This window comes from Pelophylax lessonae (assembly GCF_965119305.1).
Source record: "Pelophylax lessonae genome assembly, chromosome: 2".
NCBI classification, from domain to species: Eukaryota; Metazoa; Chordata; class Amphibia; order Anura; family Ranidae; genus Pelophylax; species Pelophylax lessonae.
In genome coordinates, this window is record NC_138769.1 from 305945629 (window position 1) to 305971842 (window position 26214).

General features: G+C 45.3%; 1 protein-coding gene across 2 annotated transcripts in view; it reads right to left on the reverse strand.

Moving 5' to 3' along the window:
- The window catches only part of AATF (apoptosis antagonizing transcription factor), a 252007-nt gene that overhangs the window by 80141 nt on the left and 145652 nt on the right, over window positions 1–26214 (reverse strand). For both annotated transcript variants that reach the window (XM_082244714.1, XM_082244715.1), the window contains exon 10: window positions 25418–25498. In XM_082244714.1, coding sequence (XP_082100840.1) covers window positions 25418–25498 — 81 coding nt within the window. The remainder of the gene's footprint in view (window positions 1–25417; window positions 25499–26214) is intronic.

Here is a 26214-nt window from a genome sequence, read left to right on the forward strand (position 1 = left end):
ACAGCTACATTGCAAAAGAACAATGTAAACCCAATTTGCTTTTTTTTACATGCTGGATGGAATGGCAATACCTCAATCATATTAATAAGGCTCAAAGTCCACCTGCATTTGGAAAAAAAAAAAAATGGAACTGTTTATTCACAATAGAGATTTGATACGAAAAGATAACAGCCATCATCTACTACATAAAGTACAGCTGACACACTTCTGAGAACCCTTATAATGGATCTACACATTGGCAGAGCTTTATTACCTTCCAGCCGTAGTAAAATGCATGCATAATTTCATGGTGTTCTCTGCAGCTTTAACACTGAGTTCTAATGTGATGCCTGCTGTTTGTAAGTATTCATAAATCTTTTGCTATCAAGGATGAACCACATTTTAAGGCAGCATGCTGATTTCTGCTGTAAAATTTACATTGTTGCATTCATCGCATTTCACCTGTTAAAACCACTCACGCAATATAGGTTTCTTTTGTCTATACATACAAGCACTAGGGAAAATAGATTTTAACACAGGACAACACTATATCTGTAGACCTCAAAAAAAAAAAAAAAAACTTTCTGGACTAATTTCACCTTAGCAAAACTGTTAACCTGTGAGGGGAAATAGCTGTATGACTACATAAAGAAACATGTATTAGTTATACCTCCAGATGCAACATTCTATAATGATAATTGGCTTTGGGAGTCATTTTTATCCCCAAATCCAATGGAATCCGCAGTGATAATTGTTCTGTGTATGAAAAAGAAAAAAAAACACCTCCCAAATGTATTCTACCATTTATTTAAGTGTCATAGGGTGGGTTCACATAGCTGGCATTTTCAAGTATTTATTGGGAGCATAAGCTTTCATTTACGCCTGCTGCTGGTATCTGGTATTGCAGGTTGTCTGCACATTTATAATAAGCACTGCAGGCTTAAGGAAATTAAAGGGCAACTCCACTTTTGTGGGAATAAAAATTAGCAAAAAAAATAATAGTATAGCATTTCCAACTGCGGCACAAGTCATACTGTATTTAAATGTTATTAAAAAATGGGATTTTTGTACTTACCGTAAAATCCATTTCTCTGAGCTCATTGATGGACACAGCGCTCCATAAATCATAACTAGTGGGTTATATTGCCTTCTCCAACAAGAGTACTAGACCGAACAAAAAACACCTGGCTAGGCCCATGGGCCGTCCTCCAGGTGGTATATAACCCCCCTCTCTGCTCTAGGTAATCAGTTTAGTAGCAAGCAGTATTAGAACTCCATAGAGGGGTGGGTGCTGTGCAGTGGCGGCTGGTGCTAAAAATTTGTTTTGGGGGGGGGGGCGCAAACAGAAAAATGTAATAGGCATTGCTTTGCAGCAAAAAACGCTGTAAAAATTGCGTGACTTTGAAATTGCAAAAGTGTGAAAGGGGCCTTCAGTAATTAAGGTATAGTGTGCCCCCTTTCAATGCAGAGAAACCAGCGTGCCCCCTTTCAATGCAGAGACCAGCGTGCCCCCTTTCAATGCAGAGAGACCCCCCTTTCAATGCACAGTGACCAGCGTGCCCCCTTTCAATGCACAGTGACCAGCGTGCCCCCTTCAAAACAGTGACCAGCGTACATGCCCCCTTTCAATGCAGTGACCAGCGTACATGGCCCCTTTCAATGCAGTGACCAGCGTACATGCCCCCTTTCAATGTAGTGACCAGCGTACATGTCCCCTTTCAATGTAGTGACCAGCATACATGCCTCTTTCAATGTAGTGACCAGCATACATGCCCCTTTCAATGTAGTGACCAGCATACATGCCCCTTTCAATGTAGTGACCAGCATACATGCCCCCTTTCAATGTAGTGACCAGCATACATGCCCCCTTTCAATGTAGTGACCAGCATACATGTCCCCTTTCAATGCAGTGACCAGCGTACATGCAGAGACCAGCGTGCGTGCGTGCCCCCTTTAATGCAGTGTGCCCCCCCCAGATCAGTGCACTTACCTGGAGCACTGTCACGGCGGCGCCTTCTCCTCAGTGTCTCGGCGGCCGGCTTCTCTTCAATCCCCCGGCGGCGCGTCTCCTTGAGTCCTCCCACTCCCGCCTCCTCCTTGGCCAATGGCATGGGGTTTGCCTTGCGGCCAATCAGGAAGCGTGTATCGGACGCACTCCCTGATTGGCCAGGAGCAGGATCCGTGTAACAATAGCGAATTTTCATTTGCTATTGTCACACAATGGGTGGGCTCGGGACGCACTGCTCTGTGCCACGGGTCTACCCTTTGCATCGCCCTATTAGAGCCTCTGGCTCTAATCAGGGGATGCCAAAAAAAAAAAGCCCCATTGAACTCCATGCGTCCGGCGCCCTTGCATGCAGATTAGGGGCCGGACGCATGGATGGGGGGGCGGCGCCCATGCGCCCCCAACGCACTGGCCACCACTGGTGCTGTGTCCGCCAATGAATTTAGAGAAATGGATTTTACGGTAAGTACAAAAATCCCATTTTCTCTTTCTTACATCGACGGACACAGCGCTCCATAAATCATAACTAGCGGGACATCCAAAAGCAGTGCCAAAAGAAAAATGAGGGGTGGGGAAAATAACCCAAGGCTAAACATAGGCGCCCTAAACTAGGACACAGGAGCCTTAACTGGGTCACAGGAGCCCCTCTGAAAAATAAAGGTTTAAAACACCCCTCAAGAAGGAACAGCCCCTCTTAAACAGCAGCCTGCAAAACTTTGAGGCCAAAAGAAGCATCCGCAGATGCCAAAGTATCTACCTTATAGAATTTCATGAAGGTATGCACGGATGACCAAGTAGCCACCTTGCAAACTTGCGATATTGAAATCTGATGACGGAAGGCCCAAGAAGCACTCAGTGCCCGAGTAGAATGCGCTGTGACAGGGAAAGGTGGAACCTGACCTTTAATGGGATAGGCCTGAGTCACCGTCTGTCTGATACATCTGGAGATGGCAGCCGAAGAAGCGGCCAGCCCTTTTTTTGGCCCGTCCGTAACCACAAAAAGCGAGTCTGACCTTCGAAAAGACTCAGTAGCTGCCAGATACACCCGAATCCCACGAACCACATCCAAGGTATGCAAAGCAAATTCCTTGGGATGAGCCAGCTTGGGACACAAGGAAGGTAACACAATGTCCTCATTCAAATGGAAGTCAGAGACAACTTTGGGCAGGAATGATGGACAGGGATAAGAACCAATTTACCCCTTGGACCACTAAATAGGGACTTTGATAGGATAATGTCGCCAATTCCGATACCCTGAAGGCCGCGGTAATAGCACTAAGAATGTCACCTTCTGGGATCACATAGGCAAGGGAATCTCCTGAATATTCTCAAATAGAGGTTTCTGGGAAACGAAAGCACTAAATTTAAATCCCACGGTGGCAAAAGAGACCGTACAGGTGGGGCCACATGTCAAACCCCCTGAATGAAGGTACAAACTAAAGAGTGCGTGGCTAGGGGTCACGGAAAGAAGATTACCAAGGCAGACACCTGGCCCTTGATGGTACTCAAGGCCAACTTCTGATCAACGCCCTGTTGAAGAAAGGTTAAGATCTGAGCCACAGAAAGAGGATAAAGAATGAGCGCCAATCGACACCAAGAAATGTATGCATTCTACGTACAATGGTATATCTTGCTGGAAGACGACTTCCTCGCCTTCACCATAGTAGGGATCACTGATCAAGACAGACCTCTATCCCTCAGTACCTGGCTTTTAATAGCTAAGCCATTAAAACCAGCGACTGTACAGTAGGATGGTAGATCAGCCTTTGGGACAACTGGTCTTCTCTGAGAGGAAGCCCCCAAGGGACGTTTAAAGCCGCCAGGATTATTGGAAGATCCTCGCTCTTAAATCCTCGCAGGAACTGCGGAAGCCGCCTTATCTGAGGAAGATACTGGCTTTCCGCGGCCCTTGGATGCCTGCAGCATCTATCAGAGGACCCCGTGACATCACCAACATCGGTATCCTTCTGTACAGACAAACCTGCTAAAGGAGCTGCATGTAAGACCACCAGACTCCAAACCTGTAAGCAAAATGGGAGAGAGAACTATCTCTGTGACAGCAGCAGGTGAACCATGGCCTGTGGTCCCTGAAGTTTGTGCAGAGGAAGGACCACCCTGGTCAGAAATAGAATCAGGCCTAGGTAAATTAATTCCCTGGACAGGGTTAGGGGGGGACCTTAGGTAGTTTAGACATCCCCTGAACCTTTGCAGGAATTAAATCCGTACAAGGAGACTCAGGACCTAAAAAACCTGAAAAGGACAAGCTTTGTCCCCCTTTCTGGGTACCCCCAAAATAAACATTTTGAGGATCTCCTTGACACCCACCAAAGAAGTCCATGGGGCCGGAAACTAGCGAAGATGTCCCCTCACCCCAATAATGGGTGAGGGCAGACCTTCATACTGAAGGAGTCGTCTGGTGATCTGGGGAAGCTAGCTCTAGGCTTAGCAGACCAAGGTTGCTTGGAACCTCCCGGGGAAGATTTAAAAGATCTATTTCCCGTATTCTCCGTCCCTGAAGCACAAAATATTTTTTTATGGGCTGAGGAGGGCTCCCTTCTGTGGCAAGGCTCCTTTCCCCTTTCCTTCACTGTGGAAGGAAGGTACTCCCCCGCTCCCTGCGATACCCTTAATGAGGTCATCCAGGGTAGCCCCAAACAAGCAATCGCCTTGAAAGGGAAGATCAATGAGAGCTTTTTTAAGAATTGGTCCACAGACCAAGCCGCTAAGTCACAGCACACGCTTAATCACCACCACTGAAACAGAAAGTTTGGACAGCACAGGAGCTGATCCAAAGCTGCATCACAAATGAAATGCAGCCCATAGACCAACTGGTCCGCTAAATCAACATAAGCAGTGGGGACCTGCTTCATCCCCAGGCTCTGGCGCAAAACCTTGGCCAATTCCGTTAGGGTCTGAGACTCCAGGGCTGAGGCAAAGATTGGCTGCAATGCCGAACCAGCCATAGTAAACATGCTGCGTGCCACAGCCTCCACACCCCAGAGGAAAAAACAAAAAAGATATAAGGAGAAAATTGCCAGAGATCCCAGCCGGGAGCCTAGGTCCTTACTCCTGACTAGACAGATGAAAACTGATTACCTAGAGCAGAGAGGGGGGTTATCTACCAGCTGAGGACAGCCTATGGGCGTAGCCAGGTCTTTTTTGTTCTGCCTTGTCCTACTCCTGGAGGAGGCAATATAAACCACTAGTTACGTCGATGAATGAAAGAGAAATTACTTTTCCTTTTCATTCTGCTGACAGAGTCTTGTATCCCCTGGCCAGGTACTTCCCTAAAAACAGGCTGGATGGCAGTGGCTAACAGCGTCTTCTGGTAGCATCAAACATAGTGGCAAAGAGATACCTCATATAGTGCAACAGTGAGCGTCCTGCAAGTGCAAGCCTTTAACAGATGAAAGCATCACCTACATCCAGGTTCAGGAAATGTCCCGAGACACTCTTGGTGCTGCCATTCATTTGGGCTGTGCCTATAAGCAGCAATTACGAAAAATTAAGACTGTCTATCAAAAAAACATACCTGCTTACATTAAAATAGAAAAACAAACCTAATGGTCCCAATTTAAAAAAAAAAATGTCTTCTGTAAAGTGTATGTTACCTTTTACTGCATCTTGCACCTACAGTGCACGTACACCACAGCCTCTCTCCTTCCTCTGACTCATGGCTCCTCCAGCAGAGTAGGGCCCAACCAAAGGAATAAATAAGGCAGCGGTGCACATGCTTTGACTCTGCTCTGCTTGGCCAATTCATTTCTACATCTGGTCCATACTCATGGCAGCCCCCAGTAGCCCCATGTGCCATTCCATAGAAAAATTAAGAAACAAGGATTACAATAGGTCCTGTTTCTATCTTAAAAAGAAAAATGTCAGCGCCTAATCCACAAAGAATAGAAGCTTGCAAAACAGTATGAACATACAAACACCAGTGAAATAAATAAAAGGTTGCAGCGCTAAACAATAATATGAAAAGTGTCTGAAAAAAGTGTCTGAAAAATCAAGTCCATCAATGGAACATAAGTTTAAACAACTCATAAATCCAAGTGGAAGACGATATTCTGTGTCAATGTAAATTCAATACCGACATCAACTAGTGTTTCTCCATCAAAGTAAAAAGTGAACACTCACCAGACCCATGTGCTGTCTTTTCAGGACAGCAGAAAGCGTGTAAGACGAAGCTAGAGAAATCAAGCGGAGAATGATCTTCTTATCCCTTCACCGGACGTGCTTTCCTCAGATGTTAAATCCAGAGTGGCAAATTAACAGGCAGGAGAGAAAAGAGATCTCCTCATGGTGTAGTATTTATTAAAACTTCCACAATGATTAAAAACAATGTACAAAACACAAATGGAGATCCATGAAGTGCAACAACATATATGGCACTTGCATATAAAGCCACCAGACTAAACTGACTGGTGGCTTAAGGCCGTTTCGCGCCACGTGCTTCTTCAGGAGCATTAAGCATTGACATTGACACTACATTGACCGAGAATATCGTCTTCCACTTGTAATGAGTTGTTTGGACTTAGCGCTGCAACCTTTTATGTATTTATTTATTCATGTTTATATCTTGTATGCCAAAATGTCCTCATTGTGTACACTGTATTGTGCATTCCCTATTCCATACCAAATCAATCTGTATGCTGTGCTGTACATTACCTATTTTACCTATTCTGGTTGCTGTGCCATGCAGGTGCAGCTCAAAAAATTAGAATATCCTCAAAAGTTGATTTATTTCAGTAATTCAATTCAAAAACAAACTCATATTATAACGATTCATTACACACGGAGTGATATATTTCAAGCATTTTTTTTCTTTTTCTTTTGATTTTTTTTATTTTGATGATATACAGCTAGTGAAAAACCCAAAATTCTGTATTTTAGAAAACTGGAATATTACAAAAGACCAAAAAAAACAAAAAAAAAAAAAAGATTTTTAATACAGAAATGTTGGCTTACTGAAAAGTAAGGTGCCCCTGGATGATGTCAACGTATGAGGAAATGCATAGGGCGGAGCGTCACACTGAGGTCACAGATACCCTCGAATCCTGGAAGGACAGGTAGTTGTGTGTCGGCCTACGCACACAATTTTAGGCGGTTTTTATTCATCGATATTGCAAGTGCAATTTATTTTTATCTGAACACTAATATTTACACTATGTTTGCACTATGTGGAGCTTTCTGGTTTTTGGGTAACATCCATGACACTGTACTGAGGAGTGTGGTGAATCGAGGTGGAAGACCCTTGTTGAGGTTTCAAAAAGCCCTGGCTGGGTATGGAGCCACAAGCGTTTGCGACCTTGTGTAATGTGAGGTCCATATGATTCGGTAAGGGAGTTTTTCAATCATTTGGTGGCGGTGTTCACACACAGGTTCGCTTTTCAAGGTAATGGATGATATCAGCACTTATGCGGATTAATATATCACAGTTGTTGGACTTTTTATATTTATGTGACACTCATTTGGATTATCACATTATTTTTATGGACTTTTATGTTTATTATTTTAGCGCAACTTAATTATTTTTGTATTGGAACTGTGTTCATATCTTACAGATTAGTTGCTGCTTGCACTTCTGGTTTGTTTTTATTTATTATATGTAGCACGGTTTTTCCTTCTTTGATTTACTAAAAAAAGTATGTACTCAATACCTGGGTCGGGGCTCCTTTTGCATGAATTACTGCATCAATGCAACGTGGCATGGAGGCAGTCAACCTGTGGTACTGCTGAGGTGTTATGGAAGCCCGGGTTGCTTTGAAAGCAGCCTTAAACTCGCCTGCATTGTTGGGTCTAGTGTTTCATCTTCCTCTTGACAATACCCCACAGCACAGTGATACCATGATCAATAAATCAGGTGTTTGGCAGTGTGGGCAGGTGCCAAGTCCTGCTGGAAAATAAAATCAGCATCTCCATAAAGCCGATTATCAGAGGGAAGCATGAAGTGCTCTAGAATTTCCTGGTAGAGGGCTGCGCTGACTTTGGACTTGATAAAACACAGTGGACTAACACCAGCAGATGACATGGCTCCCCAAATCATCCCTGACTGTGGAAACTTGGACCTTACACACTGGACCTCTTGCAACTTGGATTCTGTGCCTCTCAACTCTTCCTGCAGACTCTGGGACCTTAAATTCCAAGTGAAATGCAAAATTTATATTAATCCGAAAAAAGGACTTTGGACCACAGAGCAACAATCCAGTCTTTTTTCTCCTTAGCCCAGATAAAACGCTTATGACGTTTTCTCTGGTTCAAGAGGGGCTTGACACAAGGAATGCGACAGTTGTAGCCCATGCCCTAGATACGTCTATGTAGAAGCTCTTGAAACAATGACACCAGCTGTACTCCACTCCTTGTATTTCTACCCCAAATTCTTGAATGGCTTTTGCGTCACAATTCACTCAAGGATACGGTTATCCCTGTTCACTTTTCCTTCCACTCAACTTTCCATTAATATGCTCGGATACAGCACTCTGTGAACAGCCAGATTCTTTAGCAATGACCTTTTGTGACTTACCTTCCTTGTGAGGGGAGTCAATGACTGTTTTCTGGAGCACTGTCAAATCAGCATTCTTCCCCATGATTGTGTAGCCTACTGAAGCAGACTGGGAGACCATTTAAAGGCTCAGGAAACCTTTACAGGTGTTTTGAGTTAATTAGCTGATTAGAGTATGACCATGAGTCTACAATATTGAACTTTTTCACAATATTCTTTTTCACAATATTCTAATTTTCTGAGATAATTTGGGGTTTTCACTAGCTGTAAGTTATAATAATCAAAATTAAAAGAAAGAAATGTTTAACCACCTAAGCCCCGGAAGGTTTTACCCCCCTAATGACCAGGCCATTTTTTGCGATTCGACACTGCGTTACTTTAACGGAAAAACAATTGATGTCCTTTTTTCCCCCACAAATAGAGCTTTCTTTTGGTGGTATTTGATTATTTTATTCTGCGGTTTTTAGATTTTGCGCTTTAAACAAAAAAAGAGTGACAATTTTGAAAAAAAAAAAACAATATTGTTTACTTTCTGCTATAAAACATTCCCAATAAAATAAAAAATAAAAAAAAGTAAAATTTTTTTATCAGTTTAGGCCAATTTGGATTCTGCTACATATTTTTGCTAAAAAAATTCCCAAAAAGCGTATTTTAATTGGTTTGCACAAAAGTTAGTGTTTACAAACTACGGGATAGATTTTTGGAGATTTTATTTTTGTTTTTATTAGTAATGGCGTCTTTCAGCGATTTTTAGCGGGACTGAGACATTGCGGCGGACAGATCGGACCCCTGACATTTTTGACACTTTTTGGGGACCAGTGACATTAATACAGTAATCAGTGCTAAATAATATGCACCGTTACTGTATAAATAACACTGGCAGGGAAGGGGTTAACACTGGGGGTGATCAAAGGGGTTAATGAATGCCTAACAATGCTTACTCACTGTGGAAGGGATGGGTTCTGTGACAGGCAGAGAGCTCAAAGTTTCCGCTTAGCTGAGATCTCTCTGCCTGTGTGACAGAAGACTCGCCTGTTTTGTTTACATAAGCAGGCAGGTCTTCTGTCAGTTTCTCTGACGATTGCGAGAGGCCGGTGGCAATCGCCGCCACTCCTCCCGCTGTGCTTAATTACAGTGGGAGCGCGGTCTCGGCGTAGATATACGTGATTTTGCGCAGCCAAGCCGCTCTGCCGCAGTATATCTGCAATGGGCGGTTGGCAACTGGTTAAAATATATCACTCTGTATGTATTGAATCTATAGAATATTTGAGTTTCCCTTTTTGAATTGAATTACTGAAATAAATACATTTTTGGATGATATTAAAAATTTTTTAGATGCACCTGTATATGCCGAATTCCACAGTTCTTCTTTATGTACACTGCACTGTAGATTCCCTATTTCTGCCCAAATCATTCTTTACACTTTGCTGTACATAACAAGGGGGGAAGGAAGGGCAGTGCAGTCATATAGCCACCTCCCACTTTGACCCCAACTAAGCAATTGTAAATTCGAATAGCAGAAAAGGCTGAAACGGTGAGCAATCTGTTCCTTTAAAGCGGAGTTCCACCCTCGAAAACGTTTTTGAGATAACAATACCCCCGGGACAGTTCAGAATGGATAGCCTCTGAACTGTCCCAGGTTGCACTTATCTTTTAGAAGAAATAGCAAAATTAGCTCATTAGAATAGTGAGTTGTATCATGAGGTACCACATCCCTAATTGAGTACACGGAAGTATCGAATGTTGGGGCATAGGTTGGGATTTTAAAGGTACCGTTTTAACATAACCAATATGACACAGGAGATTGTGTGATCTATTGTTTTCTTAAAAATATAGCTTTATTGTGTACAAATAATCCCAACAGTGGGATACATGATCATATATCAAACAGACATGATGACAGACAAAAAATAAAATATAATATAAAATTGTGCCATGATGGCGAACATCACAGTATCAACATGTAGTCACAGCCTTATTTGAGTGGGTGGACTCCCCAAGAGGTTGCTGCCGGCCTGGGCCACCCTAGCCGATATGCAAACCTCTAGTGTATCCGACTTCCACTACCCGACATGTTTCGCGGTGTGAACCGCTTCCTCAGGGGTATAAGGAATTAACAGTGACCAACTAGAGAGGTAACAGGAAAAAATAACATTAGCTTCATAGTTATATAGTACGTACTTTAATATCATATGATTGAGTTGTTGCGAATATCGGTATGTGTCAAGAATGGAGTGTTGGGCCGTGGCCCCTCCACCTTCTGACACTTGCACGTCATATATTCGATCATAGTTACCACGATTACTTACATAAATAACAGGAAAGTTTATTTACACTGACATGCAGGCCGGAGCGCATGCGATATTCCCAGGTGATGAGACTGATGTATCACAATCATCCAAGGTACACGTGCTGGGTGCCAACTAACGTCCCCCAGGCGAGCATGGACGATCACATGTAGAAGGCAGCTTTGCCTAAAATGGTAGAGAGTATATTCCATACTAGTGAATCAATGCAATAAGTGCCAGTAGATACTAGAACGTATTCCATACATAAACCAGATAAAATGCTTAAGATAGACATTTATCCACCCATTAAATAGCTATCATTAGCCATATGTTATTGTCATGGGTTAAAAAAGAACTTTATGGTGGTTGTTGAAAGTAATAGCAGTATATAAATGTCTCAATACCTACCAAGATAAAGGCTAGCAGGTAGCACACTGGTCAGACGATGGATATGGAGGAATTGTGAACATAGGGAGCGATAGGATATCCATAAGGGAATTGTCCCGTTGAGTTCGGGTCTCCAAGTGATCCCCTGGATATCTGTGGAGGTATATGTATAGTTGATATAAGATATAAAAGAGGTGCTTGACACAAACCCGGCCAATGTTCCTCAGTAGCAGAAGGCTCGAACCCACATGGTCACCCAAAGACTCAGACATATACAAGATGGATAAAACAGGGGTCAACAAAGCTGCCTTCTACATGTGATCGTCCATGCTCGCCTGGGGGACGTTAGTTGGCACCCAGCACGTGTACCTTGGATGTTTGTGATACATCAGTCTCATCACCTGGGAATATCGCATGCGCTCCGGCCTGCACGTCAGTGTAAATAAACTTTCCTGTTATTTATGTAAGTAATCGTGGTAACTATGATCGAATATATGACGTGCAAGTGTCAGAAGGTGGAGGGGCCACGGCCCAACACTCCATTCTTGACACATACCGATATTCGCAACAACTCAATCATATGATATTAAAGTACGTACTATATAACTATGAAGCTAATGTTATTTTTTCCTGTTACCTCTCTAGTTGGTCACTGTTAATTCCTTATACCCCTGAGGAAGCGGTTCACACCGCGAAACATGTCGGGTAGTGGAAGTCGGATACACTAGAGGTTTGCATATCGGCTAGGGTGGCCCAGGCCGGCAGCAACCTCTTGGGGAGTCCACCCACTCAAATAAGGCTGTGACTACATGTTGATACTGTGATGTTCGCCATCATGGCACAATTTTATATTTTATTTTTTGTCTGTCATCATGTCTGTTTGATATATGATCATGTATCCCACTGTTGGGATTATTTGTACACAATAAAGCTATATTTTTAAGAAAACAATAGATCACTCAATCTCCTGTGTCATATTGGTTATGTTAAAACGGTACCTTTAAAATCCCAACCTATGCCCAAACATTCGATACTTCCGTGTTTTAGAAGAAATACTTACCTTGAAAATTTCTTGTCCAGCGCTGCCATCTCAGGTGTGGGCAGCTGAAGCCAGGGAGTCCTCTTCGGTGTCCTCTTCGGTCCAAGAATGCCCTGCATCGGCCCCACTCATCACTTCCGGGTGCGGCGCGTCATCCCTGCACAGCTTCTGGGCATGCCCAGAAGCTATTTAGCAGGGAATGACGCACCTGCACCAGAACTGACAAGCGGGGCCGGTGCAGGCGCATTGACTCCTGGGAGCGATGACGTTTAGCTCCCAGAAGTCAACGCAAGCAGGAAGTGACGGCGGTGGCCATGTCCACAGAGCGAGGAAGAGGAAGGAAGGTAAGTATATTTTCTTCAAAAACAAGGTAAGTAAACAGAAAAAATAACTCGTCATTATCCATTTCTTCGGGTGACACAGAGTAAGCGGATGGGCCAAAGTCACTTTTGAGGGTGGAACTCAACTTTAACCTCAAAAAGCAGTCAAAATGAAGACAACTCCACTTTATTATGTTTCTATTTACACAGCATACCTAAAAATAGGAGTTTTAACTTACCATAAAATTTTTTTCCCTGAAGTACAATAGGACACAGCCTCCAAGGTTCAGTGTTGGGACCCCTACTTTTTAATACCTTTATACATGATATAGGGTCTGGAATTAAAAGTACCATTTCAGTCTTTGCAGATGACACCAAGCTTTGCAGTGGAATAACTTCCTTACAGGATGTCTCCAACTTACAAGCTGACCTCAATGCACTGTTTCATTGGGCAACAATGTGGCAAATGAGGTTTAATGTTGATAAATGTAAAGTTATGGACTTGGGGGCTAAGAATATAAATGCATCATACATACTAGAGGGACTAGAACTGGGGGAATCCATAGCAGAGAAGGATCTGGGTATTCTGGTAGATCCTAAGCGTAATAATAGCATGCAATGCCAAGCTGCGATTTCCAAAGCAAGCAAAGTCCTTTCTTGTATTAACAGAGGCATGGACTCCAGAGAGAGGGAGATCATTTTGCGAAACAAAAATAACGAATTACCAGCTCAATTCACCAACCAGTTTGCTAGCCAATCAAATAAACCTGTCCAACAGTATGCGTTAAAAAACGGAATTTTTGTAAAATCTTACCGTAAAATTCCTTTCTCTGAGTCCTCCGACAGTCGCCGCCCACTCACAAGTCTTCACCAATGGGTATTGACCTTTTCTCCGTAGGAGTAGCTAGGCAACAAGAATTGTTAATACAGAGCTTTTAACATAGACACACCCCTAGGGTCTGTCCCCTCAGTCAATACCTCCCTGCACCAGCATCCCCAACTCAGTTTGGTAGCATAGCAGTAAGAGTACACAAAAACCCCAAAAGAGGGGCGGGGTGCGGCGACTGTCGGAGGACTCAGAGAAAGGAATTTTACGGTAAGATTTTACAAAAATTCTGTTTTCTCTTACGTCCTCCGACAGTCGCCGCCCACTCACAAGTCTTCACCAATGGGATGTCCCAAAGCAGTGTAGACATGAGGGGTGGGAGACGCAACCGTAGAAAGTCAACGCAGTACCCACATCAGAGAAAGGAACCTTACCACAGTAAGAGAACCAACTTGGCAACAGGAAAAACGTGCTCAACAGGAGCAACAACCCAGGAAAAACAAGTAACCCAGGGGTAAAACACCCCAACAACCAAGGGCCCACGAAAACAAGGGTCCCTAGGAAACTGCCGCACTGAGAACTTTACGGCCAAAGAAGGCATCAGCCGATGCCTGAACATCCACCTTATAGAACTTTGAGAAGGTGTGAACGGACGACCAAGTCACCGCCTTATACACCTGGGCCACAGAAGCCTGATGCCGGAAAGCCCAAGACGTACTCAAAGACCTGGTAGAGTGCGCCTTCACAGGGAAGGGAGGAACCTTCCCCTTCAAGGCATAGGCTTGTTCAATGATCTGTCTGATCCATTTGGCGATGGTCGCAGCCGACGCCGCCATGCCCTTCCGAGGTCCCTTAGGAAGGACAAAGAGGGAATCCGACTTGCGAAAAGATTTAGTGGACGACAGGTAAACCCTGATCGCCCGGACAACATCCAAGGAATGTAAGGCAACCTCCTTCGGATGCTTAGGCTTCGCGCAGAGCGAAGGCAAGACAATGTCTTCATTCAGGTGAAATTCCGATATACGTTTCGGAAGAAAAGATGGGTTAGGCCGCAGGACCGCCTTATCCTTGTGGACCACCAGGTAGGGAGAATTGCAGGACAAAGCCGCCAGCTCTGACACCCTGCGAGCCGAAATGAATGCCACCAAAAAGGCAACCTTCTTGGACAACAGAGACAACGAGATCTCCCTGATCTTTTCAAAGGGAGCCTGTTGCAACACGGACAGAACCAAGTTCAAGTCCCATGGAGGTAAAGGGTCCCTCCTAGGAGGGGCCAAATGTCGCACCCCCTGAACAAAGGTGCTAACCAATGAATTAGACGCCACAGAGCGTTGAAAGAGAACGGCTAGCGCAGAAATCTGACCCTTAATCGTGGCAAACGCCAAACGCTGGTCCACGCCCGTTTGAAGGAAAGCCAACACTCTCGACACCGAGTATGAGCGAGGGGAATACCCCCTGGACTCACACCAGGCAAAATACGCTTTCCAAGTACGGTAGTAAATTTTCCCCGAAGAGGCTTTCCTAGCCTTGATCAAAGTGGGAATGACCTCAGGGGAGAGACCCCTATCCTTCAGGACCTGGCTTTCAACAGCCAGGCCGTTAAAGCCAGCGACTGTAAAGCAGGATGGAATATCGGCCCTTGAGACAGGAGATCTTCTCGAAGTGGCAGACGACACGGAGCGTCGACCGCCAGATTTACGAGGTCTGCGTACCAGGACCGGCGAGGCCAGTCCGGCGCCACCAGAATCACCATGTGCGGTTCCGAGGCTAACCTGCGAAGAAGCCTGGACAGCAGCTGAATCGGTGGAAAGGCATACATCAGACGATACTGATGCCAGGGTGCCACTAACGCGTCTGAGGCGTCTGCCCGAGGATCGCGCGTCCTTGCCACGAACCTTTCCACCTTGTTGTTCAGACGAGACGCGAACAGGTCCACATCTGGGAAACCCCACTTCGCGCACAACATCTGGAAGACATCCGGGTGAAGGGACCATTCTCCCTGGTCCAGGGTCTGGCGTCTCAGATAATCCGCCTGCCAGTTCTCCACCCCCGGGATGTGAACTGCCGTTATCGCCGGGACGTGCGTCTCGGCCCAAGACAGAATGTCGGCTACTTCCCGAGCCGCTCGGGCACTCCTGGTGCCCCCTTGGTGGTTGATGTAAGCCACCGCGGTGGCATTGTCCGTCTGAACCCGAACTGGAAGGCCCCTAAGCCGGTCCGTCCATCTCAGAAGGCAAAGCTTTATCGCTCTTAATTCCAGAATGTTGATCGGAAGGGAGGACTCCCCCTCCGACCAAGTTCCCTGGGCGGACAGAACGCCCAGAACACCACCCCAGCCCGACAGGCTGGCATCCGTGGTGAGCACCGTCCATAACAATGGACGAAAAGCCTTGCCCCCCGACACCGCCGGGGACTGGAGCCACCACAGAAGATCCCTTCTGGTGTCGTGGCTCAACGAGATCCGCAGATCCAGGGATTGCGGTCGCCCGTCCCACTCGGTCAGAATCTCCGCCTGGAGACCCCGCGTGTGAAACTGGGCAAAAGGGATCGCCTCGAAAGACGAGACCATTAAACCTAGACATCTCATGCATGTCCGGAGAGACGAGTGGCGGTTGTCCCTGAGGGACCTGACCTCGTCCAAAAGAGTCCGAAGCTTGTCCTCCGGCAGGAAGACCTTCGCTTGGACAGAGTCCAGAATCATTCCCAGGTAGGGAAGGCGAACCGAAGGACACAGAGTCGACTTCGGAATGTTTATGGTCCAATCGAACTCCTGCAGAGTCCGCATCGTGGTGGACAGGTCGGTCACCAGGCTCTGACTGGCGTTTGACCTTATCAGGATATCGTCCAGATACCCCAAGACAGCAATGCCCTGTGCACGCAACAGGGCCAGAACCGACGCCAGCACTTTGGTAAAAACCCGCGGAGCCGAAGCGAGACCGAAAGGTAACGCCACGAATTGGTAGTGATCCTCCGCAATGGCGAATCGAAGGTACCTCTGGTGACCCTCGAAAATGGGGATGTGTAGGTACGCATCCTTCAGATCGATGGAGGCCATGAATTCCCCCGGACTCAGGGCAGTCACCACTGAGCACAGGGATTCCATGCGAAATTTGCGAACCCGCACAAAGCGGTTCAGAGCTTTCAAGTCCAGAATCGGACGCACTTTGCCCTCCTTTCTGGGCACAGTGAACAGATTGGAGTAAAACCCCCGAAATCTGTCCCGATGAGGCACCGGGACCACCACCCCCTGGGCCCGCAGGTCCCGCACCGCTAGGTGCAAATCCTGCAAGCGCTCCGGAGACAGCTGAAGATTTGAGGGAAAAAATCTGCCCGCTGGCCGAGAGAGAAATTCAATCTTGTAACCAGATTGAACGATTTCCTGAACCCACCTGTCCCGAACGCGGGCCAGCCAAGGTTGTAGGAAACCGCGCAGACGTCCCCCCACCCCAGAAACGGGTGAGAGCGCCCCTTCAGGCGAAGTGGTATGGGAAGTCGAACCGGACTGGCCGGACTTCTGCTTCCCCGCCCACGGCTTCTTCTGGGAGCCTTGGCCTTTGAAGGGCTTGCCCTTGGACTGTGACCGAAAGGCACGAAAGGACCCCTGAGAGGGCCCAGACGAGGAATTCCGCTTACCACGGAAAGACTTATGCTTGTAAGACTGGGGCAGGAGAGTACTCTTGCCCCCCGTAACCCCTTTGATCAGGGTATCCAAAGCCTCGCCAAAAAGGCGAGACCCCGCGTAGGGAAAATCCGCCAGCGTCTTGCGAGAAGATTGGTCGACCGACCAATTTTTCAGCCAAATCAGACGACGGTTCAGTACCGCCACGCTTGACAGGCGCGCAGCCAAGGGAGCTAAATTCAAGTCCGCATCGCACAAGTACATGACACCCTGATGGATCTGGTCCACCATAGCCAACGTGGTAGGTGGAGCGGAATCAGCCGCCAAGGTGCGCCTGAGCATCTTGGTCCAATCAGCAACAGCCTGTGCCGCCATAATGGAAGCAAAAATAGGCTTCAGCATAGAACCAGCCACCATATAGGCACGACGGGCAAGAGACTCTATTCTCCTGTCCGTAGGGTCCCGGAAAACCGGGGTATCCTCAGAAGGCCCCGCAGTCGCCTTGTTCAAAACGGCTACCGTGTGATCCACCGGAGGCGCCACACACCAACGCTCGTCGGTGGCAGGTGCAAACGGATAAAGCAATTTAAACTTATTTGGCACAGTAAAGGGCTTCTTTAAATTGCGCCACTGTTCATTAACCGTATGGTGAAATTCAGCAGGGCAGGGAAAAACCTGCGCTGATTTGCGAGCCCTCTGTGTTCCAAAGGAAGACATCCTAGCAGGAGGAGTAGGCTCATCCTCCAGGTGCAAGGTGTCCTTTATGGAAGCAATCAGCTCATTCATGAGTGCAAGCTCTTCAGGCGAGCCAGGGGGAGAAACATCAACCCCCTCCACCTCAGGCTCCCCCTCAGACCCAACAAGGTCCAAAGATGAGCGGGACCCCGAGAAGGGTACGCCAGCCACAGCAGCCACACCGCCCTCTGAATCAGAGGAAATGGATAACCTGGCCCTTTTTGCGGATCGTTCAGCCAGCAGCATCTGCACCTGAGACACTAAGGAAGCCACTACAGTGGTCAGATCGGCCCCCTCGGGGGGTGCAGCAGCCCCCTGGTCCCCCACCAGGGCGGGGGGAAACTCGCTATCCTAAGAATCCATGCCCCAGTACAGAAAAATATAAAGGTACTGGCCCTTTAATACCACGGTGAGCGCAGCCCACCGCACACTGCTGTATGCACTGACCCCGCAGGGATAGACAATACTGAGCAAGGAATGACAGGACAAGAAGGTAAAAACCTGGAGAGAGCACACCAGACTGCTGCCACCGATCGCTGTTCCCAGAGAAAGAGGAAGTGATGCAATGCTGACTGACTGATATAGCCTATGGAAGGCTCCAGCAAAATGGCCACTCGGCCGAGGGAAAAGGCTACAACAAAATGGCGCCGCCATGTGCATGATGAGTATCGCCCGCCAATATGGCGGCGAATGGCGCCAAAACACGGCGCTGCATAGGGACAGGGCCGGTCACAGTATACAGGCAAATAAAATGGCGGATCGCCGCAGCGACCGCCGCACACACACGTCTGCACACAAACTGCACCCAGAGCATATTAAACAGCAGAGCAGGATGGCCCCCCCTCGCAGCCCACAGGCAGTGCAGCCACACAGGGATCTGACAGGGAGCCCGCAGTTACACAGGCATGGAGGGTAATACACAGCCACAGACTGACACCCATACAGAAGGTCCCCACACAGAAGGTGCTTACCGTACCAGATGGCGTGGGGAGCCGTCTCCAGTGACAAATCGCTATCAGGGCAGACAGGGAGTGCCGCAGCCAGGACACTTGTGGACCGCAGTCATGGCGTCCAGTGAGGTAGCCACCTCACAGGCAGCATCCCTGCAGCGAACAGGGATGGGTCGTTCAATGTGCCAGGGCAAAACCTAAGCTGAACGCTCGATGGCAGGCTGGGGATCCATCTGGCTCTCAGCCCTGGGATCCAGGGCGACCAGTCCGAGACCCAGCTCCGCATGATGATTCTTCATCAGAAGATCCCTAAACTAAGGCTGACAAAATAACAGCTAGCAAGGAAAAGAGAAAAATACTTGAAATAAAATCAAAGAAAGGGTAGAAGGCTGAGACTGAGCCCCAGCACAGGATAGCCAGCTACTCCTAAGCTAGGCAAAGTCAAACTGAGTTGGGGATGCTGGTGCAGGGAGGTATTGACTGAGGGGACAGCCCCTAGGGGTGTGTCTATGTTAAAAGCTTTGTATTAACAATTCTTGTTGCCTAGCTACTCCTACGGAGCAAAGGTCAATACCCATTGGTGAAGACTTGTGAGTGGGCGGCGACTGTCGGAGGACATAAGAGAAACAGGGGTTTAGTTAGCCCACATTTGCAAATGCATGTGTAAGCTGCAGGGCCACTTCACGGCACCCTGTATTACCTGCAGTCCTAACTCCTGAAATCTATGAGTCTCCACAGTGGAAGCACATGCACTCTAACAGATAGATAGGGGGCAGGTAAGCCTGGAGGGAGCTCAACCCTCCTTAAAGGTCCTTGGGGGCACAGTGGACGCCCAACTCATAACACACTGGCAGCAAGGGCATCCAGTGTGTCCACTCAGCAGTATACAACAACAAAATGGCCCCTGCCCCCATTTATAACTGGCCTTCATAGCAAAGAGCACATGAAAGGGCAATGCATGTGAAACAAAAACAAATTCCCAGCTCAATTCACCAACCAGCTTGCTAACCAATCGAATTAACCCGTCCAACTGTATATAAATAAAATTGCAAATTGAGAGCACTGAAAAATACACCAGAGGGTAATTTTATGACTATCCCCCCTTTGCAGCCAAATCAGCCCTGACCCGTTGAAGCATAGACACCACTTATTAATAGAACTAGATGTACTAGTGTCATTTTTCCACCTATGTAACCATTACACCTTTGAAGGTATGGTGTGGTATCTGGTAACAAGCGGTCAGTAGCAGATCCTTTAAGTCATGTAAGTTGCGGAGTGGGGCCTACATGGATCAGACTTGTTTTTCCAGCACATTCTACAGGTAATTATTGGATTAAGATCTGGAAAATTTAGAGGCAACACCTCAAACCATTCTTGAACTTTTTTTGGAGTGTGGCAGGACGCATTATCCTGCTGAAAAAGGTCACAGCCATCAGGGATTACAGTTTCCATGGAAGGGGTGTTATGGTAGTATGCAAAGTAACATTCACATTAACATGAATAGCAGGACCCAAGGTTTCCCAGCAGAACATTGCCCAAAGCATCACACTGCCACTGCTGGCTTGCCTTCTTCCCATTCTATATACTGGTGCCATCTCTTTCCTGGGTAAGCGACGCACATGCACACCTGGCCATCCACATGATATAACAGAAACTGATTCAATAAACCAGGCCAAGTATAAAGTAGATGTTACCCCATTTTGGTTGCAAAAAATTGAAATACTTTTTACGCTTTTATGACACATCTGTACACTTACTTACAAATTTAGTGCCAGGCCCCTTTCCTTTATATTTTTATTATTTCCAAACATTCAGGTCAAACTGACTGACTATATGATTACCCCAGTGACATCACATGTATAATTTGGTAACAGGACACAAAGCAATAACATGATGAAGATCCTCACACATACTTTAAGCCGGAGTACAGGAGAAAACAAATCTTCTCAAAATTAGAAACAAGAGAGTTCCATAAAATAATGATTTCTGAATGCTAATGCCTAAATAAGGAGTTCTAAAAAATAAAAAAAAGCTTTAAACAATATTTAGAACAGAAAAAACAATGATTAATGGGGTATGATACCTTTTAACAGGTCACCCAATTGTTCATAAGCAGAATGCAAGGAGGGGAGAAACACTTTTACAGATTCTTTTATTTGAGCTAGCACAAATACATTTCGTCATTTTTGTTGTCTGAAATCCATGTGTGGTTTGGTGTATTGTGAATTTTATATTTTTCTACGGGAACAAACACCGCAAAGCCGTTTTATGATTGTAGGACTCAGAATCCGCAAATCCATGACATTCTGTATTTAGATTTTTTTATATGTATCTTGCTGGATATAAAGTATAACATGCTTAAACTTTTCACAAAAGATGGATGTTTCGCTCAAATTGTAATTGAACATTTTGATCAACACTCTGCTGATGATCTGGCTGGGTCTGCTCAATTGTTATCTAGAACTGGGTAATAAGATTGCCATGCTAGGGCCTTGATCTCAGTGAACAAGTACAGTCTATGTCACACACACAAAGATGGGGCTGCATTATTTCAAAAGCTTCGAGAGTGTGACTCAGTTGTGTGATGTTGTCAGCGGCTTTTGACTGAATCATGAATACATCCAATTATGTGTGATGCTGACAGAAAAGAATATTGATAGCCAATAATTACAGGCTTTTCAGGCCAACAAAGCAGCTCTTTCCTCTTTTAATAAATTATCCAAGAACATCAATCTTAAAAATTACTATGCCACAACTGACCCAGACTGGCTTGTATGACTTTCTATCTGATGTGGTTGCAACTAAAGGCTGGATGTTGACATATCCTCGCTTTTTATTACAAGTTCAGAAATGCACAGTTTAACAGTATGAAAATATATTATTTTAAATCACAGCACATAATTGGACAGCTCCTTATTGTATCCATAGAGAAGATTTTGCTAGCTACACCGTGGGATTTTTTTTTTTCAAATTGGCCTTTAAAGCTTTGCATTGTGGAACAGCATTACTTTAAAGTTGCAAGCAGCAACAGTATATTGCCATTGCAGAGTTCAATACAAGTGCGGCTACGTCAGAAAAAATTTATTAGTGATGTTGGCCGCTGTCGTAAAAGAGTCAAAACCACCCTACTCAGACTAAATCCCATCTATGAAACTCTCTTAAAAAGCCTCGGCGTGAATGAGCTTGCACAGTCTTTGACACTGCCAACCATCATTTTTATCATTCAGGCATATCTCCGTGATTAGAGCTACTTGAAGGCTGCTTTGGAGCAGCACAAAATGTGTTAACTGTTAAAACTCCTACTAAACATATCTCAAGCATAATATATTACCATGTTTCAATGTGACTGAAGTAGCCTTATCTGCAAATATGGATTTAGAAAGTTGGTTTAACTACAATTTCTTTTAATTAACGTGTAGTAGGACTGTCCAAGCAAAACACATCCCTTGTAACTTGATTTTAAAGAAAAACCTGTTCTTTGCCCATGCAAGGCAAAGAAACCGGTTCAGTAAATTGACACCCTTCCCTTCCCAGCAATACATGCTCACCTTTCCTTGCTTTGGTCAGCTGACAACACCAAAGAGAATTATCCCATACTTCCAGATAGATGGAAGGCACGTAGCTTAATCATGGCACTTCAGCATCAGCTAGTGTTTTTCTGCTTAGGCGCTGTCACATTGGACTGAGGAGAAAATTCCTACCTCTGTTTAAGTGAAAATTTGCAACACAGGGCTTTTTCTTTTTGCTTGCAGCCAAATGGAAGCATAAGGTAAGTAAACATGTGGATGGGTGCTTCTTTGCACTTCAAAAACTACAAAAACAGGGCAGCTAAATCATCAGAAAAGTTAGCCCTCTGTCTCCATTGTGGAAATCACTCACATTTATGAAGAGCAGCTGTGTCATTCAGTCCTGCGGAGTGCTCCTCCATTCATATAAAAGACCCAAACAGTAGGTGGGGTCTCTAATGAACCATACTGGCTGCTTAGGCAGCCATCCCTGTTGATGTTCTAGAGGGATTTTTTCCTTTGGATTTACCAAAACCATATAATATGAGGTCAAACCTAAACACTTTCAATTTGTATGCAATCCGGCAGGCCCTTGCACTACATAGTTGAAGGTAAATCTAAAAGAAATCAAACAACAAAAGTTGTATAGTGTGTATCCAACTTTAGGCCCGCTCACATATAGGCAATTTGGGATCATGGGCAGAATCACGGGAAAAGGCGCATGTAGCCTTGCTCAGGGACAATATTTGGTGCCTGAGCTTCCTTGACGTTACAAACGCATATATGGAAGCCCATTCAAGTGAATGGCCTGTGTTATTGGTGACATGTATTTCCCCATGTGAATTGTGCTTTTTAAATCTCTAAAGGGGACCTGCGTTCCTGCTAAGTGATGTTTAAACAGGGCCTTAAAGAACAACCCATCAGGCTAAAAACGAAAACTATATTTACATGTTAGGAGAACTGACTGTGCAAGAGAAAGGAAGGTTTAGATTTCTGCTTTAATGCTGCCAGAATAATAGTATTGGTCACTAAGGTAAGAGCTGCATGTAACAGGTACACAGTGAAGACTTTATTTCTTGATACAAGCCTTAAAGTCTGTGCTATAAAATGTATTCCTACAGTGCATTTAAAAACAAACAAGCAGACAATATATTCACCTGTCATATAGAATTCCTGTTCAGAGAATATTAATAATTAGTCATTTGCCTTTTTTAACCACTTCAGCTCTGGAAAGGTTTACTACCTTCCCTTCAAGCCTAGGCCATTTTTTGCGATACGGTACTACGTTCCTTTTGCGCGGTCCTGCAACGCTTAAATAAAATTATGTCCTTTTTTCCCCACAAATAGAGCTGTCTTTTGGTGGTATTTGATCACCTCTGTGGTTCTTAGTTTTAAACAAAAAAGGACAGACAATTTTGAAAAAAAAAAAAAAAATTTTTTATTTTTTGCTATAAAAACATATCCAACAAAAAAAATTGTAAAAAATCAAATTTCTTCATCATTTTGGGCCAATATGTATTCTGCTACATATTTTTGGTAAAAAAAAAATCCCAATAAGTATATATTGATGGTTTTGCGCAAAAGTTATAGCGTCTACAAACTATAGGATATATTTATGGAATTTTTATGAATTTTATTTTTTTTACTAGTAAGCGACTTAAAGAAGCAAGATTGCGGCGGAGAAATAATAAGTGGCACTTTTGTGGGGACCAGTGAAACTAATACAGTGATCAGTACTAAAAATATACTGTACTAATGACACTGGCAGGGAAGGGGTTAACATCAGGGGCGATCAAAGAATTAAAGGGGTGCCTAGGGAGTGTTTACTAACTCTGGGGGAGGTGCTTGCACTGGAGGAAGGCAAAAATTCATGTTCCTGCTTAGCAGAAACACAAGATCACTACCTTCCCTACTTCCCGTCTGCCTTATTAACCGCCATTAGGCTTCTCTCCCGGACAATTGCTGGGTGCCAGCAGACAATAAGTCTGCCAGCGGACAATAAGTCTGCCAGACCCACTCACTGGCTCCTGCAGTGCCCTGGACCCGTTTTGCAGAATTACGTACATGTACGTGATTCTGCACAGAGGACCCGGTGCCCTGCAGTAAATGTAATTGGGGCGGTCAGCAACAGGTTAAAGGAAAAGTTAATCTTTGGTAACATGTGAGGGTGTAACATGTTACCAAACAGCACCTGCCTGCCTGCACCCCTTCTATCCCCCCCACTGTGGCAGCCGGCGAGGGATCTTCTCCCCACGCCTGCTGTAACAATCTAAAAAGAACGCAGCCATGCAGGGCTATTCCCACACAACCGCATCATTCATTCACAGCAATGTGCGAATGAATGAACTACAACTACCGTCTGTTATTGCAGCAGATGGCTTGTAGTTCTCAATGAACTGTGAGGGTGTTGGTGAGGGTTCCCGTAGTTCACTGATCTTCCTGCACTCCAGTAACTGCCTGTACAGGCAGACAACTATACTGAGATTAATTATGCAGTATCCCCGCATCGGTACAAGGCCCTGCAGGCTCCAGAAAAAAAAAATTAATGCACACTTTATTACCTGCGAAAAGACATGCCTTCATTTTATTTTGTTTATTTTTTTAAAGGTGAACTTAGCATGTAAGTGTGTATTGCACATGCCCATAAAAACAGTGATAGCAGCTTAAACTGGTTGTAAAACTTTACTTATACCCACTGAAGTGACTAGCCTCAGGTGATACACAGAGATGTAACAAATCCCTTAACATACAAGTTGTACCTGTTCATCTGCAGCCCTCTCTCTGTTACAGCTGTTCAACGTACACAGGGCAAAGGCTATTTTCTCTCCTACAGAAGGCGGGGCCAGGGATCTGAAGTCCCAGACTGCATAGCATAGAGCAAGGAGCTGAGTTTAATTTGAAGCCTATGTGAAGGGAATGGACACATCCCCCTCTACACAGTCTCATAGGGAAAAATGCACAGCTAATGCAGTCAATCACCTACTGTGTGCTGGAGGAAGGGGGGTTATCCCAGGATTCTGTGGTGTAGGCATAACCCGTCGGAAGGGACTCATGCAGATAGCAGAGGGTAGACAGAGTAGACTGAAATCACACTAGGCACTTTAGATCAAGGCAAGAACACACTATAGAAGGATATGCTTGCTTCATTTTTCATTTCAGAGTTTTACAACCACTTTAATATAATTTGTGAGGTGTCTAAACACAAATATAAACATATCTGCGCATTTTGTATGCAAAGGTGACAGACACTGTGGCACTTACCTCACTTTTCTCCCTTTGCTAGCTTTGGTATCTACTTTCTTCTTGATTTTGCTTCTAAGCTTCTGAATTGCAAGCCACTGTCTGTAAATGAATAAAAAGATATATCAAGGTTCGAACATAATGTAAAAGCTCCCTTTAAAATATGTCAGGATATTAGCAAGCAGTCACAGTTTTACTTTAAGCAGCATCAATTTCCTAAGATAAGACCATATGGTTAACATTCTAGACTTGTGCTACCGACTCTGGAAACCTTGTTTAGAAATTAGTGCAACTGATAAAACTAGGGTTATATTTCAGGTCTGCACTCCAAGCCAATTTTATGTGAATCTCCGCTTTTATTGTATAACAAACAATTTTCCCCAAGATTCTTTTGCAAGTGTCTTCGCTAACAATGCAGTCTCCTACCTGTTCTTTTGATATAAATAAAACATCGCACTTACTTCCTCAGACTGCCAAAAAAAAGGAGGGCCTAGCTCTTAGGGCTCTTTCACACGGGTGTTCCGATCAGATCCGCCTGTCAATTTTTTAGGCGGATCTGATTGGATGCCCATTTAGCCCTATGGAGCAGCGGATGTCAGCGGTGACATGTCCGCTGACACCCGATGCCATCCGCATCCGATCCTGTCTGTAAAATCTGGACGGATGGAAACCCTATTTTCCATCCGTCCTGGTGATCGGATCGGATGAGAGCGGACAGGCGGTCCGCTCTCATCCGATTCCCCATAGAGAGCAGCGGGGGCTGTGACACCTCCCTCTCCGCACTGCAAGCGGAGACGGAGCTGTCATCTGCCGGCTCA